Below are 23,828 nucleotides of genomic sequence, written 5' to 3' on the forward strand. Positions count from 1 at the left end.
CTCCTGCTCCTGCTCCTGCTCCTCCTCCTCCTCCTCCTCCTCCTGCTCCTGCTCCTGCTCCTCCTCCTCCTCCTCCTCCTCCTCCTCCTCCTCCTCCTTCTCCTCTTCCTCCTCCTCCTCCTCCTCCTCCTCCTCCTCCTCCTCCTTCTCCTCTTCCTCCTCCTTCTCCTCTTCCTCCTCCTTCTCCTCCTCCTTTTTCGAGACAGAGTTTGTCTGTGTAACAGCCCTGGTTGTCCTAGAACTCTTCTTCGATTGCTTGCCTTGCGGGACTGAGAACTGTTAGATCTTTGGACCACAGCTGCCCCTGACTACTGTTGGGAAGTTGGGCTACTAGACCAGGCTGGTCTCAAACTCAGCGATCTACCTACGTCTGCCTCCCAAGTGCTGGGATCAAAGGCGTGTGCCACCACTGCCCAACCTAATTTTTAAAAATTCATTTATTTATTTAGAGATGAGGGAAGAGAGCATGGCACAGCTTGTAGGTGGACGTCCGAGAACAGTCTGCAGGAGTTGGTCCTCTCCTTCCACCATGAGGGTCCCAGGCCGTCGGGCTGGGCACCGGATAAGCTATCTCACCAACTCCAACCCCACGGGACTGCTGTCTGCTGTCCTATCCTGCCCCTCACCCAGACCCTGCTCTCTAAAGTTCATGACCAGAGCTACTGGGCTGTACAGCACACCTGGACTGGGGCAACCATTGTTGACCCTAGCATCAGTTGACAAGCTATGCCTAAGCTTGGGCTCTCTTTAAGCATGGGCAGCAGGCAGGGAGAGGGACAGAGACAGAGAAGCCTGTGTTTCCTCATGACCCCTCTGAGAAGTGGTTGTGTGACCTCTGAGCCATTCGGGACTTCAGCTCCCATGAAATCATATACCCTATTGAATTCCATGAGTTGACTGACAGCTCTGTTCTTGAGGGAGGGAGGGAGGGAGGGAGGGAGAGAGGGAGGGAGGGAGGGAGGGAGGGTGTCCCTGCTCTGCCTCTCCACCACTACTTGGAGCTATTGACAACTGTGGGGTCAGTTTCCCCAAATGTACAACAGTAGCTCATGGATCCAGGGCGAACAGGAGGCAACAGCAAAGGCTGGAAGAGCCAATGCGATCACCAGGTACCAGACGCAAAGAAGGTGGGGGTGGGTTAACCAGGTCTTGAGGTGTCTTCTCCTATAGGACAGCCACTGTATGGAAGACCCTGTGCCCCTTCTGGGGTGAAGAGTACCAAGTGCATTTACCCCCCACGTTCCACACGGTGGCCTTCTATATCATGGATGAGGATGCCCTTAGGTAAGTTTGCCCCGCTCTGCAGCTGGACTGGGATGTGGCCATCGCTGTGACTGATGGCTGGTCTCTTTGCATCCTCTTTGTACGTGGGGATGTTGAGAGGGTTTGGGGAGAGGTGGGACTGAGCATGCTGAACTGGTGCACACACATGTATGCATGGTGGCATGACCTATGAAGTGGGCACCCAGAGGGCATGAGTGTGGTGTGTTGTAGGTCTCACGCGCAGAAGTGTGTCATGCACCGTGAGAGCATCCACGGCTGCCCAGATGTTCTGTGGTCTGCTGTAATGTGCTGTCCTGCAGCTGATGGCTTCCTGGAGGATGGGGGCTGAGCTGTAAGGGCTGGGCTCCAAGCAGGCTGGTTCCATAGCTCAACTCTGACTCTGTCTCCACCCCTAGCCGGGACGATGTGATCGGGAAGGTTTGCCTCACAAGGGACACGCTAGCCTCTCACCCAAAGGGTAAGATGCCCCATTTCTTCACTGGTCTACTTGGCACCTGGCACTCCTACCACACAGTGTAGTTCCTATTTTCCACTGGGTCCCTCCACATGGGTCCTAAACCCTAGGGAATTGGCCCAATGCTGGTTCAGACTGCAGGGCCACTTGGATTATTTCCAGAATGTACACTGTTTTTTTTGTTTGTTTGTTTGTTTGTTTGTTTTTTAAGAGGTTTCAGCCCTGCCCAGGTCTCACTGTGTAACCTCAGACAGGTCTCGACCTCTCTGGACTTTTCAGATGGTCGAGCCCAGGAGGTCACAGGTCCTTTGGGCTCTGCCAGCCGAGCCTCTGACTCGTTCCATGGCTTCCTGGGGCACACACCTGTTCCTGTCTGTGAGGCTGGGGGTGGGGATGAGGGGGTGGCAGGCTCTGCTGACTCACGGAACCTCCTGACATGGCCAGGCTGGTGGCCTCTCTTGTGGTAGCCTGAGCTGTCCAGGTGCCCCTGGTACATTTCCCCATGGTGGGTCCCTCTGTAGTTCCCACATCTGGTCTTCAGACTATCATCCCGGTAGCCTGGAGGGAGCCACTGTTCTCATATTAAGGTGGGAAAGCCAAGGATAGAGTGGAGATTTCCACAACCAGTGGGGGTCGGGAGCATGTAATCAAAGTCCAGATTGATAATGAAGGCCTAGGAGCTGTGTTTGTGCAGGCCTGTAATCCTGGCATTGGGGAGGTGGAGGCAGGAGGATCAGGGAGGCCAGTCTGGGCTATATGACACTCTGCTTTATAATGAAAAAAAAAAAATAGTGGACTAGGGAGGTGACTTAGTCAGGAAGAATGCTTGTCATGAAAGCAAGAGGACCCAAGTTCAAATCCCCAGGACCTGAGTAAAAAACAGGCATGACTACTTGTGCCTATAACTCCAGCATTGTCAGAAAAAGACTGGAAGATCGCGAGAGTTCCCTGGCCACTCAGTTTAGCTCAAACGGTGTAACCCCACACAATCAGTAGACAGATATCTCAGTACTTCAACGTCTGCTCAGCCCCTGCTCCTGTTTCCGAATCTGTCACTGGGAATATCCAGAGGACTTCAAGGGGGGGATGGGGAAGCTATGGGGGAGGGCAGGTGGGTCTGTAGGTGAAGGGTGTGGGGGGGGCGGGGCCCGTCCTTGACTGACATGAAGCTCTGCAGGATTCAGTGGATGGACCCACCTGATGGAGGTGGACCCGAACGAGGAGGTGCAGGGTGAGATCCACCTGCGCCTGGAGGTGCTGCCAGGGGTCCATGCCAACCGGCTGCGCTGCTCGGTGCTTGAGGCCAGGTGAGACGGGCTGAGGGGAGGGGACGTGGGGAGGCCCAGTCTCCTTCTTCCTCCTCCTCTCAAGAGATGACCTGACCATGCAGATACTGAGGTGTTGCCTGAGCGACCACCCTACAGAGACAGGATGATCTCTTCTTCTGATCTGAATTTTCTTGAGAGAGTTTCTCTGTGAAATTGCCCTGGCTGAAATCTGCCTGCCTCTGCTTCTGGAGTGCTGGGACTGAAGGCATGCACCACCACTGCTGGGCTCTGAATTCTCTCCCTTCCTCTCCTTCCCTCTCCCCTTTCCCTCTTCCCCTCCCACTGTGTGTGTGTGTGTGTGTGTGTGTGTGTGTGTGTGTGTGTGTGTCTGTCTGTCTGTCTGTCTGTCTGTCTGTCTCTATCTCCCTCTCTCTTTTGAGACAAGGTTTGGCCTTGTAGCATTGATGACCATGAACTTCTGACCCGCCTACCTCCGCTCACTTGTTCTGGAGTTACCTGTGTGAACCATGATATCCAGTGTGTGCTGTGCTAGGGTTCAAACCCAGGGCAAGGCCTCTACCAACTGAGCCAAAGCTTTCCTGTCTTTTATTATGATACAGGGTCTTGCTCTGTAGCCCAGGCTGGCCTCGAACTCATGACCCTCCTGAGTGCTGGGATTGTAGGGGCCCCACCTTGCTCAGCCTAAAATAATGCTCAAAAGTGGAATTTAGGTCCCAAAAACTAGGGGATCAGAGGTTGTGTGCAAACTTTTTTTTTTTTTTTTTTGGTTTTTCGAGACAGGGTTTCTCTGTGTAGCCCTGGCTGTCCTGGAACTCACTCTGTAGACCAGGCTGGCCTCGAACTCAGAAATCCGCCTGCCTCTGCCTCCCAAGTGCTGGGATTAAAGGCATGCACCACCACCGCCCGGCTGCAAACTTTTTTTGTTGTTTTTGTTTTTTCAAGATAGGGTTTCTCTGTGTAGCCCTGGCTGTTCTGGAACTCTCTCTGTAGACCAGACTGGTCTCAAACTCAGAGATCCTCCTGCCTCTGCCTCCCTGAGTGCTGAGATTGAGGGTGTGTGACACCACTGCCAGGCTATTGTGTGCACCTTTGAACGGTTGAGATACCAATGTCCCACTACTAGGTCTGGGCTTCCAACCCCAGTATATGAACTTCCCCTGTGTGTGTTCCCATGTGCATATGTGTGTGGTATGTGTGTGATGTCTGTGTGTGTATATGGTGTGTGCTGTGGGTATGTATTTGTGTGTCTGTGTGTATGGTCCCTCATGGGGTGGAAGGAAAAAAGTTCTTGATATGTCCAGACAGGGTGTGGGGGTGGGATAATGGCTTGGATGGCTCTGTGGCCCTGAGTCACCTGTGACAGGACTAACCCCCAGCCTTGGGGTATTTTTAACTGCTGTCCCCACTCCTGTCTGGGCCTGGCTGTGACTCACAGACACCCCATGAAAGGCGCCTTCCCTTCTGGCTCCAGCCTCCTCCCTGTCCTGTGACAGTGTGTGTGTGTGTGTGTGTGTGTGTGTGTGTGTGGTGTCTCTCACGAAGGCAAAAGGGAATAACCTGTTCAGACAGGGTGTGTGGGTGGGATAGCACAGTCTCTCCAGTCCACCCCTGGGCCAGGTGGCAGCCTCTGGCCAGCCAGTTCCACAAAAGAAACTGAATATTCCTGAGACAGCCCATTTGGGAGGAAGTGGTCTCTCTGGCTAATGGAGGGATGCCTGTTGCATGATTGATACTTTGGCTGTCTTGTGGCTGCCCGAGGCTGGAGCTATGAGGAATGGCTGAGCCATAGCCTGTCCGCCCCCATTCTTCTTCTCATCCACGGTCCTCGCCCATCTGCCTCTATCTACCTACCCTTCTCAGCCATGCCGACACCGGGCTGCCGCTGGCACGGTGTTGTACACACGTGCTCATGGTTGCATGCCTGGACCTCGGGGCCATTACTCACTAGGATGGATAACACAGACACATGTCCCCCTACCCGCCGCACTCCCCTACCTCTGCTCCAAGGACTACAGCTAAGCCACACCAGCCTCCTCTTAGCAAGTCTGGTAGGGGAGCACTATGCCCACCCCTACTCTTTGAGACAGTCTTGCTATGCATCTCAGACTGACAGTATGTCATTTAGGCTAGCCTCAAAACTCACCATCCTCCTGCCTCAGCTTCCTGAGTGCTGTGTGTCTGATAGTTGCCTTCCCTTCTGTTGAACAAGTCAGACACTAGGATACCTCTGCAGCTGTTCGGTCAGGAGACATAGCCTTTTGTAGTCTTCATGGCCGGTAGGGAAGTGGACTATGAGTGATCGTAGTGGGGGAGGGGAGAATCGCCATGCAGTCAGCCAGTATGATGTCAGCAGCCATGGATGAGCCAACCCTTCCCAGCCTGCCATGTTCACCCCATCCTGCAGCTTGTCCCCTGTCCAGTAATCCCCTGTCCCCGTTTCACTCCCAGGGATTTAGCACCAAAAGACCGGAATGGCGCATCTGACCCTTTTGTCCGAGTGCACTACAATGGCCGGACCCAGGAGACCTCGGTGAGGAAATTGGGCGGACTGGAGGGGTTGGAGTGGGGGACGCGAAAACTCTGGAACAGCTTCTGAATCTTGATTTTCATATGAAGATCATCCTGAAGAGGGTGGCACCCTGCAGGAGCTTGTCTGGAGCTGGGTTCTCAATGCAACCTCTGTTTGGCTGTGTGGCCTTCGATGAGATGGTTGTTCACTCTGGACTTCAATTTCCCCTTGGTGAAGTGTGCTATTTCTTATCAAGTGTTTATTCACTACAGGGGACTGAATCCTGTACTCAGAACATGCTAGTCAGGGGCTCTACCACTGAGCCACGCCCACAGCCCCTCACTGGGGGATTCTAGGCAGGGGCTCTACCACTGAGCCACGCCCCCAGCCCCTCACTGGAGGATTCTAGGCAGGGGCTCAACCACTGAGCCACGCCCACAGCCCCTCACTGGGGGATTCTAGGCAGGAGCTCTACCACTGAGCCACGCCCCCAGCCCCTCACTGGGGGATTCTAGGCAGGGGCTCAACCACTGAGCCACACCCCCAGCCCCTCACTGGGGGATTCTAGGCAGGGGCTCTACCACTGAGCCACGCCCCCAGCCCTTTTTCTCATATATATTTATTTGTAGGTAGGTTGCCTTTACCCACTCAAAAACTCACACTGGCAGCAGGACTCCGGCACCACCCCAATCATTATTTTTTTTACTCTTAAGTTTAAGACATTCATATATATATATATTTTTTTAAGTAAGAGTCTCACTAAGTGGCTCAAACTGGCCTTGAACTCAGTCATATGGCCTTCTGAGTGGCTGGAGTGACAGGCTTGCTCCACCACTGCTGGTTGAATGTGGAAGCATTTACCAGGGGAGGTGTTGGCGCTGGGCAGCCCTGTGAACTGAATCCCTGTCGGAGCAGGTGGTGAAGAAATCCTGCTACCCACGCTGGAATGAGACATTTGATTTTGAGCTGGAAAAGGGAGCCCCGGAAGCACTGCTGGTGGAGGTCTGGGACTGGGATCTTGTTAGCCGGAATGACTTCCTAGGCAAAGTAAGTACCAGCCCCACCCCCACTTGCTTCAACACCATCCCTGCCTCCACCTTCCCAGGCCACACTCACCACCTTCCCAGGCCACACCCATGACCTACCAAGGCCACAACTACCACCTGCCCAGGCCACACCCACCACCTGCCCAGAATACACCCACCACCTGCCCAGGTCACACCCACCACCTGCCCAGGCCACACCCACCACCTGCCCAGGTCACACCCACCACCTGCCCAGGTCACACCCACCACCTGCCCAGGCCACACCCACCACCTGCCCAGAATACACCCACCACCTGCCCAGGTCACACCCAACACCTACCCAGAATACACCCACCACCTGCCCAGGTCACACCCACCACCTGCCCAGTCTACACCCACCACCTGCCCAGAATACACCCACCACCTGCCCAGGTTACACCCACCACCTGCCCAGTATCCACCCACCACCTGCCCAGGTCACACCCACCACCTGCCCAGAATACACCCACCACTTGCTCCATCCACCACCTGCCCAGGCCACACCGGCCACTTGCAGCATCTGGTATCCATTTCTGCTATGCCACTCACTTTCTCAGACTATAAAGTTAGGATTGCTCCAACCCAGCTGCCTGATGCTCTGGGACCCAGTCAAGGTGCCCCTTTGCCCTAGGAGAGCAATACTTGAAGCCAAGCCTAGTGGTACAAGCCCACCATCCCAGATATTTGAGAGGCTGAGGCCTGATCTCCTTTCCAAGGCCCACCTGGACTACAGAGTGAATTGATGGCCAGCCTGGGCTACTTAGCCATACCTTGTCTCAAAACAAAAAGCCAGGCATTGCAGTTCTCCCAGGACTTGGGAGTCTGAGGCAGGAGGATTGCAGATTTGAAGCTACCATGGGTTACACAGTGAGATTCTGTCTCAACAAATGAAATTACAAGCCAAGCATGGTGGCCCATGTCTGCAATTCCAGCACTTGGAGTGTGGGGGTGAGAGGATCCTGGAGTACTTAAGACCCTATTTCAAAAAATAGAAAGAAGCCAGGTGTGTTAGCACACTCCTTTAATCCCAACACTCAGGAGGTAGAGGCAGGTGGATCGCTATAAGTCTGAAGCCAGCCTGGACTACATAGTGAGTTCTAGGCCAACCCATGCTACATAGTGAGACCTTGTCTGGAGAAAACAAAACAGAAAGTTTCTTTTTAAAAAAGAAAAAAAAATGCCGGGCAGTGGTGGCGCACACCTTTAATCCCAGTACTTGGGAGGCAGAGACAGGCGGATTTCTGAGTTTGAGGCCAGCCTGGTCTACAGAGTGAGTTCCAGGACAGCCAGGGCTAGACAGAGAAACCCTGTCTTGGACCACTCCCCACTCCACCCCCCCAAAAAGTAGAACATCCCACTTCAAATTAAACAGAAACCCCTCACAGATGTATCCTCTACTTTTGGGTTTCAGTTAATTCCAGATGGGAAAGCACCTGCCTAGAACTCACCAGGGAGCAGAGAGGGGTGAGGCTCAGGGGTGGAGTGCTTGCTTCGCACCTGTGAGGCCCTGAAAAAAAAAAAAAAAAAAGAAAGAAGAAGGTGGCTCAGTACTTAGCCAGGAGGTGACTCGAGTGTTCCAGCCTCGTCTGCCCTTTTCCAGGTGGTGGTCAATGTCCAGAGACTGTGTTCAGCCCAGCAGGAAGAGGGCTGGTTCCGGCTGCAGCCTGACCAGTCCAAAAGCTGTCGAGGCAAGTGAGTGTTACTAGCGGGGGGCCCTGGGGTGTGTGCTGAGAAGGAAAGGTCAGGGGTCAAGGGTCCACAGCTCAAGTCCCTCAGCCTTTGTCCACTATGCCAGCACCTTTCGCAGGCAGGTGGGAACTTCCTGCTCCCTTTTCATATTCTTGACCTCTGAGCTAAAAGTTATACATGGATCTCCGATTTTTGTATGTTCTGGAACTTTCTAGAATATGTCCTCAGACCTTTTCCCTTTAAAGGGCTTCCTTGCAGATCCTTAGTCCCTAGGGAGAGTGCCTTGGGGCCATGACTCTGAACCCTCTTTTCCCAAGAGTCTCCAAAACTAGAGGTGCCATATGAAAGGCAGGACAAGCATGGGGATATACCAGTCATAGAGTGCCTGCCCGGTAGGCTCAAGGCCGCGGGGTTGATTTCCAGCACCATGAAGGTAAAACTCAGATAAGTGCTAGAACACCTTGTGCTGTCAAGATGGCTCAACAGGTCATCTAGACACTCTAGGCTGTGCACTGTGGCCTATGCAAGCATACACATGAACAGGACACCTGGAGTCAAGCCAAGTGACATACACTTGTAACCCGTTTTAAAATTGGAGGCCAGTTGGGTTGATAAAGCCAGACCCTATCTTAAAATTAAATTTCAGATAAATAGTTAAAAAAATTTTTTTTGAGACAGTGTCTCATGTAGCCCAGGCTACCCACTACCCACCCCATGCTGGATTATATGCCACACTTGGGTATCAAACCTAAGGATTTGTCATGATAGGCAAGTGCTCCCCCTGAGCTCCACCCAAGCTCTGGCAGATATTCTTTTAATGTAGAAATGCAAGCCAGATGAGGTGGTTCACACTTGTAGTCCAGGCTCTTGGGAAGCTGAGTCAGGGGACTGCAGAGTTCCAGGCTAACCTGAATCTACAAGGTGTGACTTTGTCTCAAAGAAGGAAAAAAGATCACTGAGAATTCAAGCCACATTGTTACTAAAAACCTGCTAATTTAACTTGGTGTCTTGTCTTTTCCGCTCAATCTGGTGGCCCCAGCTAGAAAATCTTTGGCTTGTTTCTGGTCTCCCTCACACCCCTTGGTTGACTGAGCTTTGGATCTCTGAAGAAGGTCCCACATCCCTCATCTGTGTTCTTCTTGGGGCAGGGACAGGTGGCCAGGGGTGTGCCCAGCCCATGGCATCTGCCTAGCAGTCTAGAACAGTCTTGATGGCTTCCTCAGTGTGCTATACACGGAGGATAGCGGGAACCATAACAGTAAGCCGTAGTCAATGCCTTCTCCAAGGGAGTCACAGTAAGAAGTCTTAGTGGCTAGATTTGTTACGGCGTGTTGCCTAACTTACTGGAGCCCGAATTTCTCCGTTAGCTTAACAATTTGCTTCCTGGGCAAAGCACACAGGTGAAATGACCATGTTCCAGAGTTGATAGTTTGGAATATGGGAGCTTGGTAGGCACAAGCGGAATCCCATAGTCCCCCAGAGTCAGGAGGCACGATGGCACTAGGCATTGGAAAACGGTGCTAGTTCTTTGGGTAATAGGGCTAGGAAGGTCTTCCAGACAGGGACTCAGAAAGGCCAAGCTGGAGTGGAGTATCGGACAGATGTGAACAAAGAACGCTTTGCTAATCTCCAAGGGGAAAAGCCTGAGCCTACGTGAGTGGACGTGGCCCAGGGAAACTAGGTCCCTGGTAGAGACATCACAGGCTGCCCATTCCAGGGGCAACCTGGGCTCCTTGCAGTTGGAGGTGCGGCTTCGGGATGAGACAGTGCTGCCGTCCATCTGTTACCAGCCTCTGGTACAACTGTTGTGCCAGGAGGTGAAGCTGGGCACTCAGGTGAGGAGACCCTGGGGGAGACTGGGAGTATTCATGGTTAGTTCACCCATTCTACAGAGCAATAAACTGACTCCCGGGGCTGGGAGGGCACTAACCAATGTCCAAAGGACTCCATCCTCTGCCCAGACAACCTTCCCATGATGCTCTGAGGTCTTAACCCTGGGGTGGTTTAGGTTCCCTGTGGGTGTGAGCACTACCCCTTTCTGCAGGGCCCTGGACAGCTGATTCCCGTCATTGAGGAGACAACCAGTGCTGACTGTCGTCAGGAAGTGGCCACCACTCTGCTCAAGCTCTTCCTGGGGCAGGGGCTGGCCAAGGACTTTCTGGACCTGCTCTTTCAGCTGGAGCTGGGCCGCACCAGTGAGGCCTGAGAGGACTTGTCCCAGGCAGGGTGGAAGAGACCCTCTTTAGCATATTAACTAATGGGCCCCTCTAAAGTGGAGGCAAGACTGCTCCCTCCCTGAAAAGAATAGTCCAGGCGGGGCAGGTGGGAAATGTTCAGAAAGCCATTGACTGAGGGGCCAAGACTCCATCCCCGAGGTTCTCCTGACTTCCTGCGTCCAAGGCCTTGCTTGTCCCAGCTCCCTGCCCACTAGAATTTCTGCTTGCAGGTGAGGCCAACACCCTCTTCCGGAGCAATTCTCTGGCCTCAAAGTCCATGGAGTCTTTTCTGAAGGTGAGGTTGCATGGTCATCTCACAGACAAAGACCCTCATGTCCACAGAGGGTAGTTCTGTCTGTGTCTAGGTCCCTTGAAGGCCAGATATTTTCATCATCCACTTATTCACCTATACATGGATTTATTCATGCATGCATGTAGACACACATTCAGCAGAGAAGTCACTGTAATTGTGCATCTTGCTCAAATCTGAGTCAATACTCCAGGCAGATGGTACACGGGGTGGTTAACTAGTGTGGTTTATGGTGGCCCTCAGGTGGCAGGGATGCGCTATCTGCATGGCATCCTGGGCCCCATCATTGACAGAGTGTTCGAGGAGAAGAAGTACGTGGAGCTGGACCCCAGCAAAGTGGAAGTTAAGGATGTAGGGTGAGGCCGGGGAAATCGCTGGGTGCACAACTGTGCCAAATCAGGTCCTGTGTAAAGGTGTTTATGGTTCCTTTTGTCTGGGTTCACTTGTCCTTTCTCTCTGTATTCGTTGTCACATGGGACCCCCAGCTGCTACGTATTTGTAAGTCCTGACCTTGACTGTTGGTTAATCCCCTGCAGGTGCTCTGGGCTGCACCGCCCACAGACAGAGGCTGAAGTGTTGGAGCAGAGCGCTCAGACGCTGCGTGCCCACTTGGTGGCGCTGCTGAGCGCCATATGCCGCTCGGTTCGCGCGTGCCCAGCTGTGGTCCGGGCCACTTTTCGGCAACTCTTCAGGCGCGTGCGCGAGCGCTTCCCGAGCGCCCAGCACCAGGTGCGCCCCCTGTCGGCAGAGCAGAAGGCCGGGACCGAAAGGGAATCCCGCGGGACAGATATGCTTCTTGACCAGTTTACTCTCTGCACCCTTCTAGAACGTACCATTCATCGCGGTCACTAGCTTCCTGTGCCTGCGCTTCTTCTCTCCCGCCATCCTGTCACCCAAGCTCTTCCACCTGCGAGAGCGGCATGCAGATGCTCGCACCAGCCGCACGCTACTTCTGTTGGCCAAGGTGTGGGTCTGCAGTTTGGGACGGGAAGGCCAGTTAGGTTGCAAAGGGACCCTGGCAGGCTCCGCAGTGTCGCACTAATTGGCTCTAGGAAGGTCTTGCAGACAGGCCAGTGATCCTCTATGGCACTGCACTTCACAGTTTAAAAGCATTTTCGTGATCACTTCTTGAGAGCCCCATCCACACATAAGGAGACACAGAAGGTCCAAAGCCTGTCTTGTGAACTGGAATCTTCCCAGTTCTAATCTTATTCCCAGACGTGCATCTATCGACCCAACATTGCAGCAGTCTGATAGTAGGATGAAACTTTCAGGGCCAGCAAGAGGGCTCAGTAGGCAAGGATGCTTGCTCCAAGCCTTGGATCCCGCATGATGGAAGGAAGGAATAAACTTCCATAATCAGCATCCGAGTTCCACACATGCCCAGGCGAGCCCCAACATACACACGATCACAATGTAATTAAGCAGACTTGCAGAGAAAGGCCAAAATGTTGATCCCAAGTAATCGGGTGTCCAAAGACTCAAAATGCCGTGATCCACGCATCCCGCATCCCGCATCCCGCATCCCTGGTTCCCCTATGGGACCGTGTAAGGCCTCTGCCTCCTCAGTCTCCATCTCTAGGTTGAAGTAGGCAGCCATGTATGAACTGCTTGCTGTCACTCCTAGGCGGTCCAGAACGTAGGCAATATGGACACACCGGTCTCCAGGGCCAAAGAGTCGTGGATGGAACCACTACAGCCCACAGTGCGCCAGGGTGTGGTGCAGCTGAAGGACTTCATTACGAAGCTCGTGGACATAGAGGAAAAGGAAGGCAAGAACTTCACCAAGTATCATGCCCAAGGCTTGAGTGCAAGTTTGTTACTTTGACCCCGCCTACCGCCCTGCCCACCCAGACTAAACCCTCTTTCCGCCCCGGCTTTTTGTTGTTTTGTTTTAGACAGGGTCTCATATAACCCAGGGCTGGCCGCAGACTCACTGCCAAGGATAACCTTAAATCCAAGTGGATCCTCTGGCCTCCACCTCCAAAAGCTGAGATTATAGGCATGTGCCACCAAGCCCGGGTTTATGCAGCGCAGTGAATCTAACTCAGGGTCTGTCCAAGCTTGGCAAACATGGCACCAACCAATCGTCTTCCCTAACCCTTTTCCCACACGATCCCGCCCACCACTAGTTAGAGCATCCGGTTTGCCTTAGCCTTCTGGGGTGGAATTTGACTCTCCTCCTGTTGGTTTTAGCTCCTCCCCTAATCTCCCCCGACCCTTTGATAGCCAGGCTTTCTTGCCTGTTTTCTTCCCTGCTTTCAGAGCTGGACCTGCAGCGGGCATTGAACTCGCTGGCACCGCCTGTGAAGGAGGGACCACTGTTTATCCACAGGACCAAAGGCAAAGGCCCTCTTGCGTCCTCCTCGTTCAAGAAACTTTACTTCTCCCTTACCACGGAAGCCCTCAGCTTCGCCAAGACTTCCAGCTCCAAGGTGAGTGAGGCACGAGGCTTTCTAGGATGGCGCTTGTTTGTAAGCTCAGCAATTGGGAACTGGAAGCAGGACCCCCAAGACTTCTAAGATCAGCCTCAACTACATAGACAGTTCAGAGCCAATCTGGGCGACGTGAGACCCTGTCTCAAAACAAAATGACAGATAGGACAAATTTTGTTTATTGGGCAGCATACTTATAGAGTAGGGTACTTTAGGACACTGGCTGCTCTGCAAACCTTCCTGGATGCAAACCCTAAAAGCAGGTTTACCCTCAACACCTGGCATCTAGCTCTAAGTCTGATTGATGCTCAGTACCCCACCCATTCCAGGGCATTTGCTCCCAGGGGGTTGGTGTTTGTTCTCGACTCTGGCTGGGATCCCTTCACAGAGCAGGCCGTTAGGAACAAGAAAGGGGTTGTTCAGATCCCTCACTGTACGCCCTAATACCACCTGCTGAAGGGGATGTGGAGGCCAGATGAGAAAGTAGAGCAACATGGCCCCGCCCCTCAGCCTCCTTTTCTCTGACTGCCCCAGAAAAGCGTCTTCATCAAGCTGGCCAGCATCCGGGCTGCAGAGAAGGTGGAGGAAAAGAGCTTCGGCAGTTCCCACGTCATGCAAGTCATCTACGCCGATGATGTTGGCCGGGCCCAGACTGTCTACCTGCAGTGCAAGGTGTGGCCTGTGGAGGGCGCTCTGGGGAGGAGATTGCAAGTGTTTCCTGGGCGCAGAATGTGGACTTAGTCCTCCTCTCCCCTTCGCCCCCTGTCGGCTACCTTAGGTACTGCAGGCTGTGCAGTACCTAAGTACCTTGGGGGGGGGGGGGAGGCGTTGTCTCATGCCTAGATGCGTGGTGGTTCATGTTTGCCATTGGGCCTCCATATATAGGTATGCTTGTGGCTAGGTCCTTATGGCTAGGTCCTTGTGATCAGAGCTTGCTTTTTCCTTTTCTGGTCTGTATTTTTTTAAAGATTCTCACTGTTTTCAGGCTAGCCTGAATCTCAATGCCTTAGTTTCCAAAAGTAAATATTAAAAATGTCAAGTGATGTGCTTTTGGCATGATTCAAGCAAGAGAGCCCCTGCCTAGAATCCCCAGTGAGGGGCTGGGGAGGATGGTTCAGAGGTAGAGCCTCTGCCTAGAATCCTCCAGTGAGGGGCTGGGGCCGTGGCTCAGAGGTAGAATGCCTGCCAAGAATCCTTAATTGAGGAGCTGAAGGGTGTGTCTTAGGTTTCTATTGCTGTAATAAAGACTGTGACCAAAAGCAACTTGGTGAGGAAAGGGTTACAGGTTACAGATTACAGTCAAACATCAGGAGAAGCCAGGCAGGATTCCAGGACAGTAACCCAAAGGCTGGATCTGAAGCAGAGCCCATGAAGAAATGCTGTTTATAGGCTTGCTCCCTGTGGCTCACTCAGCCTGAGTTCTTATGCACCCTAGGACCAGCTGCTAACAGTTGGCAACACACGCAGTGGGCTGGGCCCACATCAGTCATCAATCAGAAGTGCGCCACAGGCTTCCCTACCTATTAATCTGATGGAGACAGATGCTCATTAGATTCCCCTCTTCCCAGATTGCTTTAGCTTGTATGTACCAAGTAGAGAGTCTGTGAGGGGCTGGGGGCGTGGCTCAGAAGAGAGTACCTGCTGATGGGGAGGAAGAGGTAGACTTCTGAGCCACTGTCCCTGCAGTGTGTGAACGAGATGAACCAGTGGCTGTCTGCACTGCGCAAAGTGAGCACCAACAACACGGGCCTCCTGGGATCATACCACCCTGGCATCTTCCGTGGGGACAAGTGGAGCTGCTGTCACCAGAAGGACAAGACAGGTGGGAGTGCTGGCCTGGGTCCCCCTACTCTGTATCTGTCCCAAGCAGGTCATAAGCTGGGAGGGGGGTTCTTGGGGCTTGGAAAACCACATACTTATCTGTGACAAAGTTGACCAAGAACAACTAGGCCTACAGGTACCCTTGGCACAGAACGATTTGTGACCATGTGGCTTGGTAAATGCCATGCAAAGTGTGTGATACACGGGAGTGAATTCATTGGATAGCCTGAAAACTTACTAGATTCTCTCTCTTTTAAAGATTTATATTTATTTTTAATAAAGATTTATTTTATCTATGTATATGCATGAGTATCTGTGTGAATGGTGTCTGTGTGTGTGTGTGTGTGTGTGTGTGTGTGTGTATAGCTGCCCGTAGAGGGTGGAAGTTTGTCGGATCCCCTAGAGCTAGTTATAGACAGTTGTGAGATGCCATGTGGGTGCTGGGAATCAAACCCTGGTCTCCTGGAAGAGCAGCCAGTGCTCTTACCTGCTGAGCCAACTTTCTGGTATTATGGTCATGTGACACTGTCCATCAGTTCTGGAAATTTCAAGACCTTCCCCACTCACAAAGTTAACTAAAGCTTAAAGCTCTCAGCCCACGGAGCCTGGCATAGGAAAAGCTGTCCGCCCCGACTACACTGTACCGGCTCTGCCCTGGCTTCTGTTGATGGCCATCGAAGCGGTTCCCTCATTAGTGATGATATGGGGCTCCCTGTGATCCGTGAGACAACTTGAGATCCCAGTTTACCAGGAAGAAGCTGAGACTAGAATGTGTGTGCACATGTGTGCATGCATACATGAGTATGTGTGTGTGTCTGCATATGGTACTCGGGCCCACTAACATGCTAAGTAAGCACGCTACCAATGAGGCACACCAAGCTAGCTCCTCAGGGATTCCAGGCAGCAGCTCTAATGCTAAGCCACGCCCACAGTCTGTGACTGAGGCTTACAGTGGGCAGCTAAGCCACGCCCACAGTCTGTAACTGAGGCTTACAGTGGGCAGCTAAGCCACGCCCACAGTCTGTAACTGAGGCTTACAGTGGGCAGGTTAAGTGGGAAAAGGTGGCAGAGCCAGCAATTAGCAGGAGGACCCGTTCATTCCAATGCAGGAAGCTCGGGCCCATCCTACGATGATCACGTAGTTCAGGGCAACCTCCAGACAGATCTTCATGCTACAGCACACACCCACTTTCCACAGTGGTCCAGCAGTTGAAGCCACGATGATCTGCTGGGAGCAGAAGTGTCCGTAGTGACAGGCAGTCAGGATCGTCTTAGCAGCCCCTAGTGGGTCCCTCATAACTCCTCGCCTACATCAGGCTCCATTATTTCCTTTTCTGCGCTCCCAGGAAGCTGGGCATGGTATTTCCATTGTAACCCTGCCCTCTCTCTGCCTCCAGATCAGGGATGCGACAAGACCCACTCTCGGGTGACCTTGCAGGAATGGAATGACCCACTGGACCATGACCTTGAGGCTCAGCTCATCTACAGGCACCTGCTAGGCGTGGAGGCTGCTCTTCGGTGAGGAGGCTCAAGGAGAGGCAGCTGCATGGTCCCAGCAAACATGCTGGCCTGAGGGCTGCAACTGGGACGCGGCTGAGGGTTGCTAAGTAACAGCTGGCTTCTTCTGCCTTTCTCTTTTTGTTGTTTGTTTGCCTCTGATTCCATAGGTGTTTTTCTGCCTTAGGCAGATTTACTTTTATCCAAGTGTGGTGTGCTCACCGTTGAGCCTAGCACTCGCACTCGGGAGGCTGAGGCAGAGGATTTCTATGAGTTGGAGGTCAACCTAGGCAAGTTCTAGGCCAGCCAAGGTTGCACAGTGAAACGTTGTCTCAAAACAAACAAACAAACAAACACTTATATTTTCATTTTCATGTATGTATGCCTCCTTATGCCATATCTGCGCAGGCACCTGTGGGGGCCAGATGAGGGCATCAGATTCCCCTGGTGTGTAGTTAAAGGTGATTGTGAGGCACCTGATGTGAGTGGGGAATGGGACAAGACAGAACTCAGTTCCCTAGAAGAGTCTTTTGTGCACTCTTATCCTCTCTCCGGCTATCTCACCCCCTTTTATTTCTAGTTCCGTTTACTCTCATTGTTTTAATTATGTGTATACATGTGTGCCCATGTGTGAGGATGTGCACATGAGTGCAGGTGCCTACAGAAGCCAGAGATGCTGGATGCCCCTGGAGCTGGAGTTGTAAGTGCTGAGAATGGAATACTTAGGCCCTCTGGAGGAGAAGCACAAGCTCTGAACCACTGAGACGCCTCTCTAGCTTCCTCCTTTCTCTCCAGCTTCCTCCTTTTTCTTCTTCCTCCTTTTTCTTCTTCTTCTTCTTCTTCTTCTTCTTCTTCTTCTTCTTCTTCTTCTTCTTCTTCTTCTTCTTCTTCTTCTTCCTCTTCCTCTTCCTCTTCCTCTTCCTCTTCCTCTTCCTCTTCCTCTTCCTCCTCCTCCTCCTCCTCCTCCTCCTCCTCCTCCTCCTCCTCCTCCTCCTCTTCTTCTTCCTCCTCCTCCTTCTTCTTCTTCCTTTTTCGAGACAGGGTTTCTTTGTGTAGCCCTGGCTGTCCTGGAACTCACTCTGTAGACCAGGCTGGCCTGAACTCAGAAATCTGCCTGCCTCTGCCTCCCAAGTGCTGGGATTAAAGGCGTGTGCCACCACTGCCCGGCTTAAATTTTTTTCATTTTTGTGACAAGATCTCTGATTAGTCTTGAGCTCATTGCTTTGACAAGATTGGCTTCCCAGAATCCCTGCCTATTTTTGCCTCCCCAGCTCTGGGATTACAAGCAAGCAGTACCATAAGTGGCTTTGTTTTTTTTGTTTTTTGTTTTGTGTGTGTGTGTTTTTTTAGATTTATTTATTTATTTTATGTATGTTGAGTACACTGTAGCTATCTTCAGACACACCAGAAGAAGGCATTGGATCCTATTACAGATGGCTGTGAGCCACCATGTGGTTGCTGGGAATTGAACTCAGGACCTCTGGAAGTGCAGCCAGTACTCTTCACCACTGAGCCATCTCTCTAAACTCATCTGGCTCTTTTTCATGGACACTGGGCTCAAACTAGAGTTCTCATGCTTGCAGAGCAAACACTTAACAATTGAGCTATCATCTCCTTGGTCCTCAGGGTCTTCCAATGTATCCCAGCAGTGTGGTCTTCCTGTCTCAGTCTCTCAAGTAGTTGAAATGACAGGCCTGAGTGACCACACCCAGCTTGCCCATCTCTCTTTTATTTATTTTGTGTGCTTCTGTATCATACATATGGAGTTACAGGACACGTTTGTGGCGACAGCGCGCTTCTTTTGTTTTCATGTGGGTCTCAGGGATTGAACTCAGGTCCTGGGTTTGTGCAGCAAGCTCCTTTCCTTCTGAGCCATCTTGATGGCCCTGCATTCTTTCTCTTTTAATGAGGCCAAGCACCTTCCTACTGCCAGTCTGCATCGTGAGGTCATCTCCTATTAGGATGACAGGGGTCATGGCCACAACTGCTTCCTGTGCTAATTTGAGCCTGTCTACCCAGCCTTCTGGAGATGACTTCAGAACACTGGTTTTGCCCTCAGCTAATTCTATGAGTTCCCGAGTTCCTGAGCTATCTTGCTAATTAAGACAGTATGCTTGCTTGCTTCCTTTTCCTTTTCTTTCTCTTTCTCTCTCTCTCTCTCTCTCTCTCTCTTTCTTCCTTCTTTCTTCCTTTCTTTCCTTCTTTAAGACAGGCTTTCTCCCTGACTGTTCTAGAACTCCCTCTGTAGCCCAGGCTGGCCTTGAACTCAGAGCTCCACCTGCCTCTTCCTCCCACTGAGTGCTGGAAGCATGCAGTACTGCCACCAGGCTCTGGGATGCTTGCTTGCTTTTCTCTTCTTTTCTTTCTTTCTTTCTTTCTTTTTTTTTTTCTTTTTTTTTTTTTTTTTCCAGACAGGTTTTCTCTGTGTAGCCCTGGCTGTCCTGGAACTCACTCTGTAGACCAGGCTGGCCTCGAACTCAGAAATCCGCCTGCCTCAGCCTCCCAAGTGCTGGGATTAAAGGCATGCGCCTCCATGATGCTTTCTAAAACAACTTTGCCAAACAGGATCCCTGGGCCCCATTAGCTCTGAATCACTGTGAGGGCAAGGCTGGAGGATGCTCTAAGGCCATCTCAGCTCCCTAGAGCTTTCTCCTGGGCTACACAAAGGGGGCTGCTTGTCTGTACATGCATCCTGGACCCCAGGAAGTGATTCAAAGGTCCTTCTTGTTACTGGGTGATCTCCCAGAATTTTGGTCTTCCCTCAGAAATCTGAGCAGGAGAGATGACTCAGCAGTTTTGAACACTGACCTGATATCTCACAGTTGTCTGTGACTTCAGTTCCAGGAGGGTCAGCCACCTTCTTCTGGCCTCTTCAAAAACCAGGCACGCATGCATGTTTACAAACAAACACTTATAAAATAATGTTTTAAAGTTTTTTTTTAAATAAAAAGATGGGCATGATGGCGCATGCCTTTAATCCCAGCAACTTGGGAGGCAGAGGCGGGGGATCTCTAAGTTTAAGGCCAGCCTGTTTTATAGCGTGAGTTCCAGGACAGCCAGAGGTACACAGAGAAACCCTGTTCCAAAAACAAAAACAAATAAAAACCTTTGAGTTGGGTACAGTGTTCATAACAATAACCCTGGCATTCCTGAGGTGGAGACCGGAGGATGAGAAGGTAAGGTTTGCTCTATTTCACAGAGAGTTTAAGACCTATCTGGGTCTCTTAAGACCCAATCTCAGAAACCAAAACAGCTAAATGTGATGGGATTTCTTTTCTTTTCCTATTTGTTTGTTTAATGTATATGAATGCTCTACCTGCATGTACACCTGATCCCTGAAGAGAGCATCAGATCCCAAGACAGATGGCTATGAGCCACCATGTAGTTGCCGGGAATTGAACTTAAGACCTCTGGAAGAGCAGCTAGTGCTCTTAACTGCTGAGCCATCTCTCTAGCCAGCCTCTCTGTCTCTCTCTCTCCCTCTCTCTTCCCTTCTCTCTCCCTCCCTCTCTCTGTTTTATTGTTGTTGTTTTCTTGAGACAGGGCTCTATGTAGCCCTGGCTCTCCTAGAACCTTCTCTGCAGACCAGGCTAGCCTGGAACTCAAAGATCTGCTCTGCCTCCAGAGTAGGACATCACCATGCCTGGCTGTGGTGGTGAATGCTTTTAATCCCAGCACTGGAAAGGCAGAGGGAGGTCAAGTGTGTTCTACATAGTGAGACTCTGTATCAAAAACAAACAAAACCCACCCCCACTCCCCCCCCCAAAAAAAACCCAGAACAAAACAAAATAATAAAAAAGAAACATTGAAATAACAAGGCCTGGGAGACAATGGAAGAGGGCTTGACCTGCCAAGGAAGACCAGGCTTTCCCATCCCAGCCCTGCCGCTAACTTCCTCCCATAGCTGGCATCTGAGGACCTTCAGATGGCATCTGGCTTGTTTCCCATAGGCCCTGCAAAACCAGGCTGACAAAGCTTGACTTGGTTTGCCATTGGCCTCTGGCCAGGCATGGTCATCATTCCTATAACCCTAGCACTAGGGAGGCTGAGGCAGGGGGGATTACAATTTCAAGGTCAGGCTTGAAGGTGGGAACAGCTTTAAAAGTATTGCGGGGGAGAGGCTTTTGGCCTCTCCATGTTTGAATGGTGGGCTACAGAGGAACGTGGCTGGAACCAGAAAAGTGGAAACTGTGCCTATGTTGATTCCTTGTGGACCGAAAGCATCTGTTTGTACCCTAGAGCCACTCCCTGCTCAGAGAGTCCGTGTGTGTGACATCTCTGTCTTCCCAGCAAGGTAGTTGTGGTTGCTGACCCTCACTCTGCCTTTCTCCGCAGGGAAAAGCACCAGCTCCTTAGTCGGGCAACAGAAGCAGGCCCCTCACCCACAGGCCGTGGCGAAGGTAGGTCACTCCCATCTGGGACTCGGGGTTTGGTGGCTCAGCTGCCTCCAGGGCCACATGGGTAGGGGATCTCAGACCCTTGAAGTCACATCTGCCCTCCCTACAATATATCTCCATCCAGCTCCTGAGGACCCACTAGGCCAGCTGCTTCATGTGCTGCAAGACCTTCGAGAAGCCCACAGTTCCAGCCTGGCTAGCCCAGCACCCAGAGAGCCCCATCACTTTCTAGAGCTACAGACTTGAGGTGTCCAGCAAGCCCCTGTCAGGCGTTTGGAGGTCCTTCACATGCTCAGGACCTTTGTCCCAGTCAACTGTTCTGGGACCCAACATGGTCTTCTCCATGTCTATGGGGGACAGCTGTGGCACCTGCTTTTTTGGGAGACCCAACTGCTCCTATAGTCCCTGTGGCCCAGATTCTTCACCCAGGAGACCAGGCTGCCTACCCCACACTGCTTTGCTCCCAGCCATCACCACTGTCTGGCCTCCTAGGTCGGATGTCAGGGGCTGTCATTAATAAACCTTCTGTGACTGCCGAGATGCCGAGGTGTTGGGATGGGTCCAGAGAAAGACTGAATCCAAGAGACCCTATATGGGGATGGGGGTTTGACTGAGGGCTGGGGTCACCAGCCTCGCTGCAGGTTCAAGGTTACCTGGGGCCAGGCCTGTTTAAACTCGCAGCTCCTTTCCCATAGTCCTCTCCACACCCTCTCTGTTCTCTAAGCTGTGGAGCCTGATGGATCTTCCCAGCTGGAAGCAGACACCACACACCAAGCTCCTTTGTTCAGGGCACACATACAGACTGTATAGCAGGGCTGGGTCACAGTGGCCCCTTCCATCTTCTGTGGGTTACCAGGCCAAGTTTCCAGTTTGAGAGGGGCATGGGGCTGTCCTGATTGGCAGCTGGATTGGGCATGAGGTCCCTGGGGTGGAAGTGGGTAGGGCTCCTGCCATTTCCTTGCCTTCCCCCCACAAGACCCAGGCCACGTATTGAGGTGCTTTTGTGGCTGATCGGTTAGCTCTTCCAGGTACAGGGTGGGCAGGGTCTTCATTCCTGCCTTTGAAAAGAGAGAATCCCAGGAGGTATTCACCTACACCTTCCTAACACTGTAACTCTGTAGTACAGTTCCTCGTCTTGTGACCCCCAACCATAACATTATTTTCATTGCTGCTTCACAGCTGTCATTTTGCTACTGTTATCATAATGTAAATATCCGTGTTTTCTGATGACCTCATGCCACCCTGTAAAAGGGTCGTTTGACTCTATGAAGGGGTCTCAGGCCGCCGGCTGAGAATTGTTCATCTACATAGACTCTGCCAATGTCTTTCCTCTGGGATGTCTCTAAATGGCTAGCTTCTCCACAGTATCAGCCCCTGGCCACAGTTCTGCTTCTGCCACAGAGGGACGAGTAGGGGGCATTCAGCTCCCAATTCAGCTGGTGTATTGTTTATATTATTAGTGTTTTTTTTTTTTTCTGGAAGAATTAAGACAGGGTTTGTCAGCCGTGCGGTGGTGGCACACGCCTTTAATCCCAGCACTTGGGAGTCAGAGGCAGTTGGATTTCTGAGTTCGAGGCCAGCCTGGTCTACAGAGTAAGTTCCAGGACAGCCAGGACTACACAGAGAAAACCTGTCTCAAAAAACCAACCAAACAAAAAAGACAGGGTTTGTCATATACCCGGGGTTTGTTATATAGGTGAGGATGACCCTGAACTCCGGATCTTCCTTCCTTCTGCCTCCCATGTGCTGGAATTGCAGGTGTGAGCCATGCAGACTTTATGCACAGCTGGGAATTAAACGTAGGGCCCCATGTGTCTTCAGCAAGCCCCTTTAGTTTTGAGTGTCTCATATAGTCCAAACTCAACTGTGGAGCTGAGGATGACCTTGAACTGATCCTTCTGACTCCACCCCCAAAGCTTTGGCATCACAGGCTCAACCAAACAGCCACCCCTGAATTCAAATGGTATGCTCAAAACCACACTCGGGCTGGCGATGCAGCTGAATGGTAAGGCAACGCCTGGCATGTGTAAGATTCTGGGTTCCACCCGCAGTTCAACCAACACAAACACACTCAGAAAGTGGGGCATGACGACCCATACCTGTATTCCCAGCATTCAGGAAGCTGAGGTGTGAGGATCTCAAGTTTGAGGCCATCATGGGTTACGTTGCGAGACCCTGTTTCAGTAAAAAACAAACAAAATCAAAAAGAAAACAATCATTAATACAAAAACCAGCCCATAAGGTGATTATCTTGCATGCATGAGGGCCTGGGTCTGAGCCCCAGTATTGTATAAATTGGGCAAGGGGCTGCTCTATGTGAGCTACCACCTAAGTCCCTCAGTAGAGGATCCTAGGCAAAGGGGTACAGTGCTGAGCCACGGCCCCAGCCCCTCACTGGGGGATTCTAGGCAGGGGCTCTACCGCTGAGCCACGCCCCTGGCCCCTCACTGGGGGATTCTAGGCAGGCGCTCTACCACTGAGCCACACCCCCAGCCCCTCCCTGGGGGATTCTAGGCAGGGGCTCTACCACTGAGCCACGCCCCCAGCCCCTCACTGGGGGATTCTAGGCAGGAGCTCTACCACTGAGCCACGCCCCCAACCCCTCACTGGGGGATTCTAGGCAGGGGCTCTACCACTGAGCCACGCCCCCAGCCCCTCAAGAGAGGTTTCCTGTCAGGGAGGGTATAGTGCTGAGCCACATCCCCAGCATTGCTGGAGTAATTAACTCTTGATTAGGACTGCTCCACAATGTTCCCAGCAGCCCAGCCTCTCCCAGGCTGCTAGGGTGACACTGGAGGCAAGGAAGTCATCATCCTGCCATTCTTGCCCTACTGAGATCTTAGCCTCTTGACCGGATCTCCCT

At 52.0% G+C, this 23,828-nt stretch overlaps 1 protein-coding gene across 1 annotated transcript in view; it reads left to right on the forward strand.

The window, feature by feature from the left end:
* The window catches only part of Rasa4b (RAS p21 protein activator 4B), a 27,699-nt gene extending 6,196 nt beyond the window's left edge, over window positions 1–21,503 (forward strand). Inside the window, exons 3-21 of the mRNA XM_076923216.1 lie at window positions 1,171–1,284; window positions 1,680–1,741; window positions 2,916–3,045; window positions 5,476–5,557; window positions 6,452–6,583; window positions 8,201–8,292; window positions 10,007–10,124; window positions 10,334–10,484; window positions 10,736–10,800; window positions 11,059–11,171; window positions 11,352–11,544; window positions 11,642–11,779; window positions 12,443–12,587; window positions 13,081–13,250; window positions 13,785–13,922; window positions 14,937–15,072; window positions 16,469–16,589; window positions 20,904–20,968; window positions 21,090–21,503. Of these exons, the coding sequence (XP_076779331.1) occupies window positions 1,171–1,284; window positions 1,680–1,741; window positions 2,916–3,045; window positions 5,476–5,557; window positions 6,452–6,583; window positions 8,201–8,292; window positions 10,007–10,124; window positions 10,334–10,484; window positions 10,736–10,800; window positions 11,059–11,171; window positions 11,352–11,544; window positions 11,642–11,779; window positions 12,443–12,587; window positions 13,081–13,250; window positions 13,785–13,922; window positions 14,937–15,072; window positions 16,469–16,589; window positions 20,904–20,968; window positions 21,090–21,211 (2,287 nt within the window). The 3' untranslated portion in view covers window positions 21,212–21,503. The remainder of the gene's footprint in view (window positions 1–1,170; window positions 1,285–1,679; window positions 1,742–2,915; window positions 3,046–5,475; window positions 5,558–6,451; window positions 6,584–8,200; window positions 8,293–10,006; window positions 10,125–10,333; window positions 10,485–10,735; window positions 10,801–11,058; window positions 11,172–11,351; window positions 11,545–11,641; window positions 11,780–12,442; window positions 12,588–13,080; window positions 13,251–13,784; window positions 13,923–14,936; window positions 15,073–16,468; window positions 16,590–20,903; window positions 20,969–21,089) is intronic.
* The last annotated feature ends 2,325 nt before the right edge of the window (window positions 21,504–23,828 follow it).

Source organism: Arvicanthis niloticus, chromosome 24 (genome assembly GCF_011762505.2).
Source record: "Arvicanthis niloticus isolate mArvNil1 chromosome 24, mArvNil1.pat.X, whole genome shotgun sequence".
Classification (NCBI taxonomy): domain Eukaryota; kingdom Metazoa; phylum Chordata; class Mammalia; order Rodentia; family Muridae; genus Arvicanthis; species Arvicanthis niloticus.